The sequence below is a fragment of the Hyaena hyaena genome, unplaced genomic scaffold (assembly GCF_003009895.1).
Source record: "Hyaena hyaena isolate Hyena2069 unplaced genomic scaffold, ASM300989v1 scaffold_828, whole genome shotgun sequence".
NCBI lineage: Eukaryota > Metazoa > Chordata > Mammalia > Carnivora > Hyaenidae > Hyaena > Hyaena hyaena.
The window spans coordinates 603,024-618,704 of NW_024081462.1; the positions used below are offsets into that span (position 1 = coordinate 603,024).

Below are 15,681 nucleotides of genomic sequence, written 5' to 3' on the forward strand. Positions count from 1 at the left end.
TAATTAAAATTAAATAAAATTGAAAAATTTATGAAAAGCAATTCTATTTATAATAGCATCAAAAAGAATTAAATATTTAGGAATAAACTTAACCAAGAAGACAGAGGACTTGTTTGCTGAAAACTGAAAGGCATTGCTAAAAGAAATTAAAGAAGACAAATGGGAAGACATTCTATGTTCACACACTAGAAGGCAGACTTCTTGTTAAAATGTCAACACTGCCCAAAAGGATCTGCAGAGTCAATGCGGTCCCTATCAAAATCCAATGTTGTTGTTTGCAGATACAGAAAATCCTCAATAAATTCATATGGAACTTCAAGGTACCCTGAATAGATAAACAATCTTGAAAAGGAAGAACAAAGTCAGAAGTCTTGTACTTCTGATTTCAAAACATAATCAAAACAGTGTGGTACTGGCATAATGATAAACATATGGACCAGTGGAATAGAGAGCCCAGAAAGAAATCCTTGTGTATATTATCAGAGGATCCTTGATAAGGATGCCAAGACTACTCAGTGGGGAAAAGACTGTTTCTTCAACAAACAGTGCTGAGAAAACTGGATATACACATGCCAAAGAATGTAGTTGGACCCTACCTTATACCATATACAAAAACTAACTCCAAATGGATTAAAGACCTAAACCTAAAACTTAAAACTATAAAATTCCTGCAAGAAAACTGAGGAAGCTTCATGACATGGTTTTTGGTAACGATTTCTTGGATATGATACCAAAAGCCCACAACAGCAAAAAGACATAAATGGGACGACATCAAATGCAAAAACTCCTATGCATCAAAGGATACAATCAACAAAGAAGGGAACCTACAGAATGAGAAATATTTCCAAATCATATATCTAATAAGAGATTAATATCCAGAACATGTAATATCTGGAGTATGTAAACATTCTATAAGTCAACAAAAAATTTAAAGATTAAACAAATTAAAGAATAAGAATAAAAGAGGAGCAAAGGACTTGAATAGATTATTTCACCAAAAAAGATATGTGAATGGTCAACAAGCATACAGAAAGATGCTCAGTATCATTGATCATTAGGGAAATGCAAATCAAAACCATAGTGAGATAGCACCTCACACCATTATGATGGCTACTATGAAAACAAAAACAAAGAAAATAACAAGTGTTGGTGAAGATGTGGAAAAATTGGAACCCCTCTGTACTATTGGTGGGAACGGAAGTTAAATGGGGCACTGCTATGGAAGACTGTATAGCAGTTCCTCAAAATATTAGAAACAGAATTACCACAAAATCCAGCAATCCCACTTCTGGGAAAATATCCAGAACAGCTTGGAGGCAGGATCTTGAAAGAGATCTGTTACCCACATATATAGCAGTGCTATTCATAGTAGTCAAGAGGCAGAAGCAACTCAAATGTCCATCAGCAGATGAATGGATTAACAGAATGTGGTGTATATGCGTGTGTTTGTCTGCATATGCATAAACACAATGCAGTATTATTAGCTTTAGGGAAAGAAATCCTGTCACATGCTCCAACACAGATGGACATTATGCAAAATGAAATAAGCCAGTCACAAAAAAGATAAATACTATATGATTGCATTTATATGAGGTATCTAAAGAGGTCAAATTCAAAGAAACAGAAAGTGAAATGGTGGGTTGCCAGGGATTGGGAGAGGAGAAAATGGGGAATTGTTACTCAGTGGGTATAGTTTCAGTTTTGTAAGTTTTTTATTTATTTATTTATCTATCTATTTATTTATTTATTTATAAATAGTTTATTATCAAGTTGGTTTCCATATAACACCCAGTGCTGAGAACAAACTGAGGGCTGATGGGGGTGGGAAGAGGGGAAGGGGGGTGATGGGCATGGAGGAGGGCACTTGTGAGGATGAGCACTCACTGGGTGTTATATGGAAATCAGTATTGCAAGATTTAATAACTTCTGAAAAATATATGTAACACTACTGAAATGTACACTTAGAAACAGTTAAGATGGTAAATTTTGTTATTTTTTATACCGTAATTAAACATTTTTAAAAAGGAAATTAAATTTAAAATTCTGTTTGTTATTCTCACGAGCCACTTTTCAAGTACTCCATGAGCAACTGCAGCTGTTTGCTCAAATGAATCCCAGAGAGCAGCTCTGAGACAAAAGTTACCTGTGAGTCACTTTCCGGAAATAGGTATTTGCCTAAACATTTGGTTGTAAAGAGATGAAAAGACAACCAGTAAGTCAATACAGAAAGAGGAAGGCATTAAAAAAAATTAAAAATGGGTGAGAAAGTAGAGTTTCTGGATCGGGTGATGACAAATCCCTCTCATTTAACCTGTCAGCCAGGGGTAACTCTCATCCTTCCCTCCCAGCGTGTTAGGTTGTGTTTTTTTTTTTTTTCCATAACGAGGTATTTTTCCTTTGGGAAGTACTCTTCCCTCTCCAGCAAGTATTCAACCTTTGGGGACCAAGCTGTTCACCCCAACTATTGCTTTTTATCCACAACTAGGCGCTCTGAAGCACCAATGTGCAAATGATGAAAAACTACCCAGATATCAAAGGTAGTCTCACCTTTGGCTTGTAGGGCTGGAGGTCTGACTCAATCGTGAATTAAACACTCATTCCTGATAGCCTGGGGCTTGAAGGTAAAGGGCCTGTAGGCAAAGCCATCAAGCTCTCACAACCCTCAAAGGATCCTCAAACAGTTAGGAAACCTCCTTTTAAATATCCAGCAGCTTTATACATCTGAACTGCTCTGGGAAGTTAAGATTTAAAAAACAAAACAAAACAAAACAAAACAAAAAACTGATCTCCGTTCAATCAACAGGTCATGGTATTGCCATGGAGAGACGCGTGAGTCTTCTGGTTGACTGGGGAGTCCTTCAAGACTACAGTACAGGGGCGCCTGGGCGGCTTAGTCGGTTAAGCGTCCGACTTGCGCTTAGGTCATGATCTCGCGGTTCGTGGGTTCGAGCCCCGCGTCGGGCTCTGTGCTGACTGCCAGCTCAGTGCCTGCAGCCTGTTTCAGTCTGTGACTCCCTCTCTCTCTGACCCTCCCCTGCTCACGCTGTCTCTCTCTCTGTCTCCTAGAAATAAATAAAACATTAAAAAAAAAAAAAAGAGTAAAGACTACAGTACAATCACTGAAGACCACACAACAACGTCTGCTCCTTTTGACGGATACTAAATAACCCAAGAGTCTGAGGAAGAAAGACGCACGGAGGCATACGAGTTCCCTCACTGCATGTATGGCATGAAATTAATTATAGGTGAAAACTAATGTTAGCTCAGCCATCTTGCCAGTAACTGCAAGTACGAATTATATTCTTCACTTGCAAAACAGGAGTCTATAACACAGCCCAGTGGCCTTTCAAGAATTAGTTACTTAGCAAATCACTAGTGTCTTCAAAATACTTGTCACTACGTTTTAAGATCTGAGCCCTGACGGGAACAGATGAGGTAGGCAGACAAGAATTCTTTATTTTGCTTTTTGGGGAGGCACACTGAGAGTTCAGCCAGCTTCTGGATACAAGGGCTTTTATAAAATGCAAAGGTGGAGGCCCAGACCCGCCTCCCCGTCAAAGGGTTTCTAACGTTCAGAAACGTCAAAGTGTGCTGGCATCGCACTGGTTTGCATGGAGACGCCCGTGCGCTACTTCGGCCACTCGCGCGCACTTAGCCAAGGAATAGTTTCCATCTTCAAATTCACGTTTTTGGGGGGAACGAAACTCCCGAGTGGAGAGGAAGCGCGGGACAGCACGGCCCAGGTGCAGGCACCTCCCACTCCGACACCCACACCGCACCTCAGGGTGGCGCCCGTCCGCTCGGACGTGCCCGGCGGCTCCCAACGGCTACTCACCGCTGTGCCATGAACAGTCCTCCTCCGCGCGGAGCCCTCCGGTGGGGTTACCAAGAATTTGGGTCGATCCGTCAGATTTCTAGAGTGTGCGGCTTTGTAGGGCATGATGTTGATGGGGCTGCAAGACGCTGAACGAGGACAAATGGGGGTGACTAGGGCGCAGGTGACTGTTTTACACACAAGAATGCCAGAGGGCAGGCGAAGGAAAGCCAGAAGCAGGTTCAGGAAAAGGAGCAAAGCAGAGATAGAGAAAAAAGTAGGGAGAAGATGTTATTACCTACAGGTGTCCAGAACCATCGTATTCAACTCTCCTCACAGTCCTATCAGTTTACAGTGAGTCCAAAAAGAAGCCATGTCCAAGTGACAACTCTAGACCATATAAGCTATTTGGTTCTTTAGGTACTGATTAAAGATAGAGATGTAATCTAACATGGAAAGCAATGGCCTGATCTTCCTATGAACTGATGGTTCTGGTAGAATGCTACGTTAGTGACAGATAATTTTTATATAAGGACTGTTTATAATTAGATTTTTCCTAATTAGCTTTAAGATGGAACAGAAGGTGCAGAGACAGGAAGCAAGCAAGCAGGCAAGCAAGGTACACTCCAGCTATTTCCGGAGTAAAGTTCAACAGCCAGTGGAAAAAAACAACTGAACTTTTATAATGTTAAGTGACCAAGTCTTACCAGGTGTTAAGACTTGTTTTTACAAAGATAACTAATAATTTCCAGAAACAAATTTTGTAAACGTGTTGTCTATTTAAAGGCAAATCGGATGCGTGGCTTCTGGGTTTTCCCAAAAGCCAGGGCATTTGATGGTTTATAACAAGCGGCAGGACATAAGCAGAGACAGGGTGTAATCATTCAAAATGATGAACAGAACATAAATACGTTAGAAATGCCAAAAATAAAGTTAAATCATGAACAGCTTTTACAGTTTCACTCGGGTTGGTAAAGGTTTTGAAAAATCACATCGTTTCTGACCATTCACATTCACAGGAACACTGTCATGAATCAAGTGGTTCTGAGCAACAACAGGTTTAATATTTAGCACTACACAGGTACCAAAAGTGTGGGTACTAAGGTTCCAAGGCTCATTTTCAGATCTCACTGAGAAACCCTGTTCTCTAGCAAAAACATAAGACAATTAAACATGACGCCTGAGGAGAACACTATGTGTTTGGATGATGTTATAAAATGAATTTACCCACTTACAGCCATTGTAGCAAACCTTTAAAAAGACCATTACTTCAGCTATGTATAATAGTATTTATTAATAAATTGAAAACCCGCAAGTTGGAAATTTTGGAATTGTAGAGGTAAAAAATACTTGTTATTTACCTATAGACAGAAAGTGGGCCAGATTGCTTATTTATTCACGTGCTCTGTCATTAAATGAGTTGTAGTATCTGCTGGTTCACACTGAATGGTCAAGGCAGGGAATCGACCAGAAACTGCATTCTCTTCTCTAATCCTCTGAAAACAGAAGTCTGTTTCTTCAGGATAAACTAAAACACTTTGCATTCTCCCTCAGTTCTCCTTAAAAGAATATGTGTATCTTACCTGGGACTGACATAAAGATTTGCTTCAGACCTTAATGGTGAAAGATGATGTCTTTATTGTAAGAAAGGAGAACCTTGTCTCATTTAGCTTGTTGTGATCACAGGGAAAACTATTGAGCGTAACCCTTTTTTCAAGTCCTACAACAAAGCATTTGCATTTCCCAGACAAGGAAGAGTTGAATGAAAAATGCTTCCGAGCCAATCAAATGCATTTAAAGAATAACATCCTAGCACACAGCACCTCTGTGAGATTACTGACCAGAAGAGGCACATATTGTCCAGGGGCACAGCCAGAGGCCATTTACCTTGCTCAAGGATCAAGAAGCCCTAGACAATAGCCCAGCTGAGGTCAAGGGTCTGACACGAAAAAGGAAGCACAGAATTATGATATCATTTTCCCCCATCTCCTCATGCCTCTGTTCGTTCTTTATACTAGCACTGAGGTAATATTGAGTAAAGGGAGAAATTTCCCTCAAATTTAATTGTTCAAGAAACATCGCCTGGCTAAGATAAATACTGCAAATCCTTTTTAAGGATATTATGTTTCATAGAATTCATGTTCTGAACAGCAACTACTGAAAACCCTGAAAGCTTTTAAATCAATTATCTTTAAAAAAAATGCATCTTGCCTTTCTAAAGAGTAAGAGCAATAATATATAGTTGTTATTTTGATTTTCCCAGAATGCCCTCTGTATCCCAAAATTAATAAACATGAAAATTCTTCTATGGAGTGTCCAGCAGAAAGTCTTCCACAGTATCTGTGCTTCCTTCTTTCTACTTTTGGTAGCCACGGTGCATTAATCTTGCTTATTCAAGATTTTCTAAAGGAGCCATATGAAAAGGTCCAGAGAAAAGATAATGCAGTACAAGTGGTTGGAGTGCTGCACAGAGAATTGAAAAATTACAAAAGAGAATCATAATAAATAACATTTATTGAGTGCCTACTATGTGTAGGTACCGCTCTAAACATTTTAGATGTATCAACTCATTAAATCTGAGCTCTAATAATCACAGGAATTTTTATTACATGGGCACGGAGAAGTTAACCCAAAGCGGTGGCCACAAATAAGAGGTAAGAAACTTCCAAATTTCAAGTGCTCCAATTGCTTGTTCTGGAAGTCTGCAATCACCAAACACTCTGGGGGAAAGGATGGCTATCTTGATTTGCCACGTAATCCTGGCTCTGATGTAGGCCATCCTCTTACCAATGGCAAGGGGATATATGATGAACTCAAGGGACAACAGTAAAATGGAAAGAAGAGAATAATCGAGGAGAGCAGATGGAAAAATCAAAGTGATGGATAAAGTGTTTCTGACAAGAGAAATGTAAGCGGTGTTTACATATATCATTTCAAATGGGAAAAAAATTTAAAGACAACAGTTTTGGTTCATTAAATATAAGTTGTATCAATTCAATCAACAGGTAACAATGATCTAAGGAATGTGTTAATAAGACCGGCAACTCAACTAAAGGTCTATGCATTGCTTCACACTAAAGTAAATTACAGAAATGTATCAATTTGTGGAAAAGGAGAATGGGAAAGTTGCAAAGTAAAGAACAGCCAGTTAGCAGGTAAAAAGCGCCCTGACTGTGTGTAACAATGAAGAAGGAAGGTGGGAAGGAAGGTGGGAAGATGAGCCCGCAGAGGTGGGTGGAAAATGAGGAAATGGCACTGGACAAGACTGGAGGGGAAGCGAGAGAATTGACACAAGTTAGTGGTGACAGAAACTGCAAAGACAGACACTTTTCAGCAATGAGGCAGTAAGTTAGCATGAAACCACATACAGTGTGGAGATTCCAAAGTATGAGAGGCCTGAACTATTTAGATCCTATGAAATGGCAATGAAATAGCAATTAAAGCAATTTTAAAGGTTCCTCAATTAGCTGGACGTACGGAAAAACTTTCATGACTTGTGTAGAAACATGACACTCACAGACAGAAAAACTATCTTGAAGTAAGAAAAATCTCGGATGCAATGTGACAGCTGACAAGAGAGCTCTCGCAGAAAACACAGAACACTGCGGTCCAGCTAATTGAATGCATAACTGTACACAGGGCCTCACGCCAGGGTGCTGAGGATGGAGGGGGTAAGCGCAGTTAAGACCCAATCACCAATTAGAATTCAAAGTGGCTCTGGTAGATGTCACTCATAGTCCGGACACTTGGTTTCCTCAAGCAGGTAGTACGAATGTCTACTTGATTTCTGACTGCCTCCTGGGGGTACTGTGAGAATTAGGGTTGCTATTAGCTCACTGGGCATCATGGATGAAAAAGAAATCATAAAACCACCAAGAATAATCTGTAAAGAGGGCTAATGATCATGAAGAGACTTGCTGAGGCAAAGTATTTTTAAAGGGAACTTTACGAAGAGGCTGTGTGATTTCCAGTGCCAAAGACAAGGGATGGTAGACGGGTTATGGGGATCTACTGACGGTGCCCAGAGATATTTGGGAAAACCAAATCGACTCACCACAAAAGAGATGTTGCCAAAAGCCAAATACGTATCTCTCTTTCCAGTGAGATATCGGCTCTACACTAACTTCTCATTAAACTAATTGGCTTATTCGGGCATGCTTTGCATTTCAAAAATGTAGAGGAGTTATAACTGATTATAATAACCAGTGTTTGGCACATTCTCCATATTTTCAAAGTATGTAACAAATGAGAACGCTATAATTAGCTTTCCCCACAACTCTTAGACATTTGAGAGGGTACTAATTCCTAGATTACATAGAAAGGCTGGTCCAGGGAGGGGAAGTAGCTCGCCCACAGCCACACCATGAAACTCTCGCTTAAATCGACTTGGTCTCTGGTTTTATTCCTAAGTCAATATGTTAGTATTAAATGATGTCTACTTCTGGTCATGTGCTCAGATGCAAGGGCAGAAAGAATGGTGGGAAAGGGATAAGTTTTTCTGGTGACATTACAAACACACAGAAGCATCTGAAGCCATCTGATCACAAGGAGGGACACCCTTGGTTTGCCTGGCATCTGGTGTCCAGATAAGATGCTAAGGTGGATGCTAAGGAAGAAACAATACCAGGGCCACAAAACCAACACCGGCAGACATTTCCAAAGCCACTGCACCCAAGGAGAGAGAAGCAAACACATTGGGTAAGACGGAGACGTGATTAGATGAATACTGGCCACTCAGATGTGCTTCTGAAGGAGGACTTGACCTCACCAAGAAAGTTGCACCCTGAACAGTTTTACCTGGATCTCCAGACAAGGCAGCCGCACTTTTGCTTCTGGCCAGGAACGCATGTGTGGGCGTCAGCAGTCTGTTAACAACGCTGCTCTCCCAGGGGCTGAGCTGCAGGCGGCGAGCTAAACGTCACCACATAAGCAAGATGTTAGAGGGATTTCTTCCAAGGGCAAAAGGGTGCACAAGAACATCATACTTATGGCTTCCACACTCCAGGCCTTTGAGAGACGAGGCTCTCCAGGGAGGACAGCTGGCAGAGAGTCGGGGAGATAGGAACTCTGCCCAAAGGAGGAGCTATTCCAAAATGTGGACTTTCTTCATGACGTTAGTTTTACGGATGCAGGGTTTGCTAGCCACCCTCCTTTAGGAACGAACGAGTAGCAAAATGGAAATAGCATGTGGACTACGGGTTTGGCATGTTGTGGGACCTGTCGGCCCTCATCAGGATGGGCAGTGGGCTGATGGCACACACACCTCAACCCACTCAGGGCTTCCTGAGTACCCTGTACAATCAACTCCAACAGAGGCTTTGGCAGCTAATCAAAGACTGTATTTCTCTATCACTAAAGACAGAAAGGGTCTCCATGACATTCTGCCAGATGTCCATGAACTGCTACTTCAGCACTGGGGGGAAATGAGATACAATAAAATGAAAGAGGACTCAGGCAAAGTACTGTGTGGGATTTCCTTTTGACTCTTCCATCCAGCAAGCCAGGTTCTTTCAGATCCCTGTTTGGCAACAACGTAAGCATTTTGGCAGAGGATAAGGGTAAAGCTGAAGGAAGATAAAATTAAACAGACAAGCCAAAATCCAATATAAACTTAATGCTGGAAATTACTAGTGGGTGTGTGAAGACTCCAGAAAATAAATTGAGAATAATGCAATGAAAGATAGTCCCAAATTGTACAGGGCTCGGTGGCAAGACTATTGTTAGGATATACACACTAATTAGAAATTAATTACTTTGCTTATATCATTAGTTATCAGGAAAGAAGCTTGCAAAATCCTGCAAATATCACTAAAGTGATCATTGTCTCTATTCTAGAACACACTCCAAGTCACTTATAAAAATCTTTAAAACTGGCTAAGCCTCACAAGGCCACTTCTGTTCTGTACCATAACCAGCACATGTATATCCTCAGCACATGTAAATCATCTTTTATATGTCGCATTTTAAAGAAACAGCATTTAAATTCTAGAAAATTAGTTTTAGTTAACAGAAGTTACCTGATGTTAAATGTTGTTATAAAAAATATCTGCTCCTACTTGAAAGGAACTACCAACCTCCAAAAAGAATCTTAATTTCCTGAATTTATGTTAAAAGAGGAGCTATTTTCATTAAGGCTATGGTGAATTCAAGAATTAAGTGAATTGTTTATTAGATTTTCTGTTATTAGGAGAGTCTTCATAGTTAAATCTTATCTGATGGGCCTAAATAAAAGGATCTATTATATAGATATGTGTTGTATGCATACAATTACACGCATAATCTAGTAATAGTTACAAAGTAGAACACAGAGCAGAATGCTGTTACATACTATATTATGGCAGCGTGTATGTGTGCATCAATCACAGAATTTAAAGCAAACTAAATGTGGAATACATTCACAGAATAATATCAATAGGGAAAAGTGATGAGGATAAATGAAAATCTTAACAGAACTATATTTTCAGGTAAGAAAGGGAAGAGAGGAATGCCCCCTCCCCAAACTCTCTAGGAGTTTGGCATAGAATTGCAGAGATGGTTTATCACTGAAAAGACAGCTCTTTTCTCCACCCCCCCCCCCCCCGGATTAAGAAGTTCATTAACTTTATTTCTGTGAGACTTTAAAGCATCAACCGAAGAATCCACCTCAAATGGAAGATTAAAAACCTTCTCTGACTTGTGTTTAAAGCAAATCTGAAGACATTTGTTTTATAGCTCTGAATGAAAGCTTTTGCCAGAAGAAACATGTTTCCACTTCTTCCGCTTTCATTACTGTGCTCTGAACGAGACAGAGATGGATGTCTTCCATAAGACAACTTTTTAATAAAGGTTAGGACAGGAGTTAGTTTATTGGCTACCCCCCCAACCCCCTATCTAGCAGGGCCTGATTTTAAGATGTTGGGAGAGGTATTAATTCTTATGAAACAACTCTACAGTATTGATCTTACTTAAGCACTTAACACTGAGATATTGACAATTCCTATAATAGACCACCTATAATGGACCAGGGGAGGCACATGAACATTAGAGGTATTTGCACTCCCACCTTCTTCCATAAGCAGGAAATCACTGTTGAGTTTCAGATGAGTGCCATGTAAAATGCAGCAAGTGTTGCCACATCCTGATATTTCATTAGAAGTAGGAAACCTAAATGTTATGTGAGATATTCCGGATGATGGCAATGAATTCAACTTAAAGAACAAAAAACCCTACTCAAGTCAAACAGAAGATGCCTGTGGGCAGAATTCAGCTTTAGGTCTACCGCTGCTTCCAGTGATCTAGATTCTAGGGAAAAAAATGTATGGACTAATTGTAATCAAACAACTTCACTTCTTGCTTTTTTGAAACTCCCTATTCTTCCCTGAAGAAAAAAAAACTGGTTAAGTAGGTAGCTTAAGAATATGAAGAAACACACTTTTAATGCAAAAATTTCCAGTGGTAAAATTCCCTCTATTGCAGCAATTAAAAAAAATCTTTGGTAAGTAGAGATTTCTTTTAACTCAGGTCATTTTATCAATCTGTATGATACTATAATCAAGTGTGATAATCAAAATATTTAAAAACAGGTAGGGCACAGGCCCAGGTCTAATGGATGCCAGGCATTCCCTCTAGAGGACCCGGGGAAGCACAGCTTGAGAAAGTGGTAGTTACACCAAATGGTAAGGAAGTATTTCAGTATTTTTAATAACCAGCAGAGCATTCCAGCTGAATCCTGATAGCACCAGAAGCTCAACTTAAATATCAGCTTTAAGCCCAGTGCTATAGGGCTGAGAAAGCTCAGACCATCTAGTAATGGTACATTCCCTTTACTAGATTTGTCCGCAAAAGCCTCTAATTTAATAATTTGACAACTGGATAAGAATGCTTCCTAATTTGATAATAAAGCATGACACCAACTTTTAAAAATAGCAGAAAAGAACATTAACAAAATTACTTAAATTTTAAATTAGAGAAGTTCAAATTCAGAAGAATTTCTATTCTCATTAAAAGGCCTTGGCTCCTCACTGTCCTACTGAGAGTTTGTCTAACTTAAAAAAAAAAAAAAAAACTGTTTCCTGGACCATATGGGAGCTCCTGGATGAACTGAATCCTCTTTCCTGGCCGACCCTGACCTTGCCTATTAGACTCAGGAACTGGTTCACAATTCTGACAAGGGGCCAGAGAGGCAGAACTCTCAAATTTAGTGCTCTCCCTCTGATTATGCTAAATTCAGCTTAGGATTCAATTTGATAGGCTCCCCATAATTCAAGGGGCAGTTTCCTGGCCCTAGCTATGAACTGGCTATTGAATCTTCCTTGATCTATACTTCACCTCAAAAAGCACACATACAGTCAGAGTTGATCTAAGGAAGGGCACCCATGAGGGCAAGAACAGAAGATGCAGCAGAGCAACAACATGGTTTAGGAGCTGGTGATCTCTTCTAGGCATTCTCTCCAACAATTAGTCTATAGGATACTTAATCGGATCTCTGTCTGTCACCTCAGGGACTCTGTTACCCCAACTGGAACAGATGAACCATACAACAAAACTTTTCTAGTCTTAAGATTCTATTAAGAATACCCAATCAAGGGGGCGCCTGGGTGGCTTAGTCAGTTAAGCGTCCGACTTTCGCTTAGGTCATGATCTCGCGGTTCGTGGGTTCGAGCCCCACGTTGGGCTCTGTGCTGACTGCCAGCTCAGAGCCTGGAGCCTGTTTCAGTCTGTGACTCTCTCTCTCTCTGACCCTCCCCTGCTCACGCTGTCTCTCTCTCTCTCCTAGAAATAAATAAAACATTTAAAAAAAAAAAAAAAAGAATACCCAATCAGGGGCACCTGGGTGACTCAGCTGGTTAAGCATCCGACTTTGGCTCAGGTCATGATCTCACGGTTCCTGAGTTCAAGCCCTGCATCGGGCTCTCTGCTGTCAGCATAGAGCTTAGTTCCGATCCTCTGTTCCTCTCTCTCTCTGCCCCTCTCCCAACTGTGCTTGCACTCACTCGTGCTCTCTCTCAAAAATAAATAAACATTAAAAATTTTTAAAAATCCAATCACATACTATCATGCAGAATCTATAAAACATCTTGTTGCTAGTTGAAAGATCCTTGTCATCCCACAGAAGTGTAGTAGGATACATTGTTTGGTTTATCGCTTATCTACCCCAATTTCAGCTGTGAAACTGTAGGAAGCACTAAGCATGGTTTGACTTCAAAGTACCATAAAATCCCAACTGCAGTTTGTCTTAGACATAGGTTCACAAAAGTATGATATTAAAGTGCTGAGTAAGAGACCAAATCCCAAGAAAAGATGAATAGACAATTTTAAGAATAGCATTCACATGCTATATTTTATACTAAGGGAATGGGTTTGAAAATAAAGCCTATTTATTTTCAGTTCATAATACTTTTAGGAGTTTTAGTTCTTAATACTTTTCTCTAACATATAAAAGGCCCCTAATTTGACTACATGTCTAATATCAATGATTAGATAATCACCATCATTTACCAATTATCATTTAGTTAATAGTTGAGCAAAATAAAAAAAGAGGAATGGTTTAGGTTAAAAGGCAAGCACAGGAAGTTATTCAAACAGTTACGGCTTTAAGAGATTAGTTATTAGTTATAAAATAACATCAACAGGTATAATATTGTACATTACAATGACACAACTTTTATACAATACAAATATATGAAAACACATACACACAGAACATGCACACATTGCATTCTTTTTAAAGACTGAACATTTCCCAGTTTCTTAATAAAACATTCAAAACAACCACAACTTGTTACTTTTAAAGAGTATATGTTTTTATGTTGCACAACAATTCTTTGGTTTTCTAATTTAAAATCTTAGGTCTGTAAAACCAGAGCTTATCTTAAAAACTTGATTTTTCCTTCTATGATATATAAATATGCAAAATAAAACTTTAATTTCATCAATAACTCAAAATTCATGTACTGTAAATCCATGGGATGAATAAGACTCAAAAGTTCAAATTAAAACATTAATTGGAGGAATATGATTATTAAAAATTTTAGGAAACTTCAATGACGATATTCTTGAAGTTAGGCCAAATCCCTTAAGAGCAAAATGAATGGACACCAAAAACCAATCACACACACACAAGAAATGCAGTAAGGTTTGGTTAAATGAGAAATCAAATAGTAAAATGAAATCTACCAACATGAGTCATTTAAGAAGATTTTTTTAAAAGTCAAAGCTTGGAATTCTCAAAGTACAGATGAAAAGTCAAAGACAATATGATTGAAGTAAGTGTTCATAACAAAGGTTATTTGCATGTTGGTGGATAAGTGGGTGATTTCTGGAGCTGTAAACTCATTTACTAAAAAGTTGAGAAGCACCGCTTTCATCACTGCTAAATGCAACCATTCGGCCAAGTTCTAAAATGACCAAGGTTCTTGTCGCAAGGGAAATGCTGCTCAGCCGTTTATTGCTTTTTTATTCTGAAGTTTTGTTCTTCCTATTTAAGAAACGTAGGGAAAGCAACTTCAGATGCTGATTTTAGCTGTAAACATCCAGAAAAAGAAAAAAAAAAAAAAAAAGAAGCATTAAGTAAATAACAGAACACTTTTTTTTGGTTTTCCTTTTTGACTGTACCTCTATCTGGAGAATTTAGTAAAGTTGCAGATGAAGAGGAGAGCCGCTTGCTAATGACGGGATCAACATGTTTCGAAAGATTCATGGTGGAAACTGACCTCCTGTCTGGATCTAAAACAAATGGAGATAATGCTAATTGACAGCCAGCATGCAGGATTGCAATTTCCTAGTTCACTGATGGAAGGAAAAACTAGGATTGGATGCTTTCAGCTCTATCACTAGATCTTACGTAACAGCACAGTTTTCTAAGTGGACGTCTCAAGGGTAACTTAAAGGCTAGAAATAAAATTCTTTTTCTCAGAGGATAAAATAAACACTTAGCACACCAGTTTGTCAGCCAGGAAAATTCAAGCATATTGTTATAGTACAACAGACAGAGGAGGAACAAAGGCAGGCTGGTGAGGGAACTAAACTAGCGGAGGCAGACTGTAAAACAGAGAGAGGACTGTGAAAGTGAATGCTCTCAGAATTTTCCCAAACCGGGACAAGGGGGTAGTAAGAGGGCTGGCAAAACAGAATGCAAACACTAGGAAAAAAAAGGAATACCAGGTTCTCTGCATTTGTTGATACCTCTGCTTGTAGAGTCACAAGGGCATTACAGTTCATTACAGAAAAACAGATTAAAAAGAAAGAAAGGGGCACCTGGTTGGTTCAGTCAGTTAAGTGTCTGACTTGATTTCGGCTCAGGTCATGATTTCACGGTTCAGGAGTCAGAGCCTGGCACTGGGCTCCATGCTGACACTGTGGAGCCTGTCTGGAATTCTCTCTCTCCCTTTCTCTCTGTGCCCCTCCCCTGCACGCTCTCTCTCTCTCTCTCTCACAAAATAAATACATAAACTTAAAAAAAAAAAAAAGAAATATTCTGGGTGTGGAAAGGATGGCTGCTATAGCACTGCTTTTTAAAAAGTCTACAAATTGGGACACCTGGATGGCTCAGTCAGTTAAGCGTCCAACTTCGGCTCAGGTCATGAACTCATGGTTCGGGGTTCGAGCCCCGCATCAGGCTGTGTGTGCCAGCTCAGAGCCTGGAACCTGTTTCAGATTCTGTGTCTCACTCTCTCTCTGACCCTCCCCTGCTCATGCTGTCTCTATCTCTCTCTCAGAAATAAATTTTTAAAAAATTTAATAAATAAATAAATAAATAAATAGTCTATGAATAACCACACCTCTGTGCCTGTAACACAGAGTCTGGTGCAGTTTACAAATGTAGAATCAGCCTATAAACTTGCCCAACAAAACTGACAGCAATATATAAAGAAAACTGGAATTCTTTC

General features: G+C 39.5%; 1 protein-coding gene across 4 annotated transcripts in view; it reads right to left on the reverse strand.

The window, feature by feature from the left end:
* The window catches only part of MAP7 (microtubule associated protein 7), a 170,201-nt gene that overhangs the window by 21,226 nt on the left and 133,294 nt on the right, over positions 1 to 15,681 (reverse strand). For 3 of the 4 annotated variants that reach the window (XM_039219701.1, XM_039219700.1, XM_039219699.1), the window contains exons 6-8: positions 14,408 to 14,518; positions 8,612 to 8,725; positions 3,836 to 3,963 (exon numbers count right to left, since the gene is read on the reverse strand). In XM_039219701.1, coding sequence (XP_039075632.1) covers positions 3,836 to 3,963; positions 8,612 to 8,725; positions 14,408 to 14,518 — 353 coding nt within the window. The remainder of the gene's footprint in view (positions 1 to 3,835; positions 3,964 to 8,611; positions 8,726 to 14,407; positions 14,519 to 15,681) is intronic. The other variant, XM_039219702.1, reaches the window with a different exon arrangement.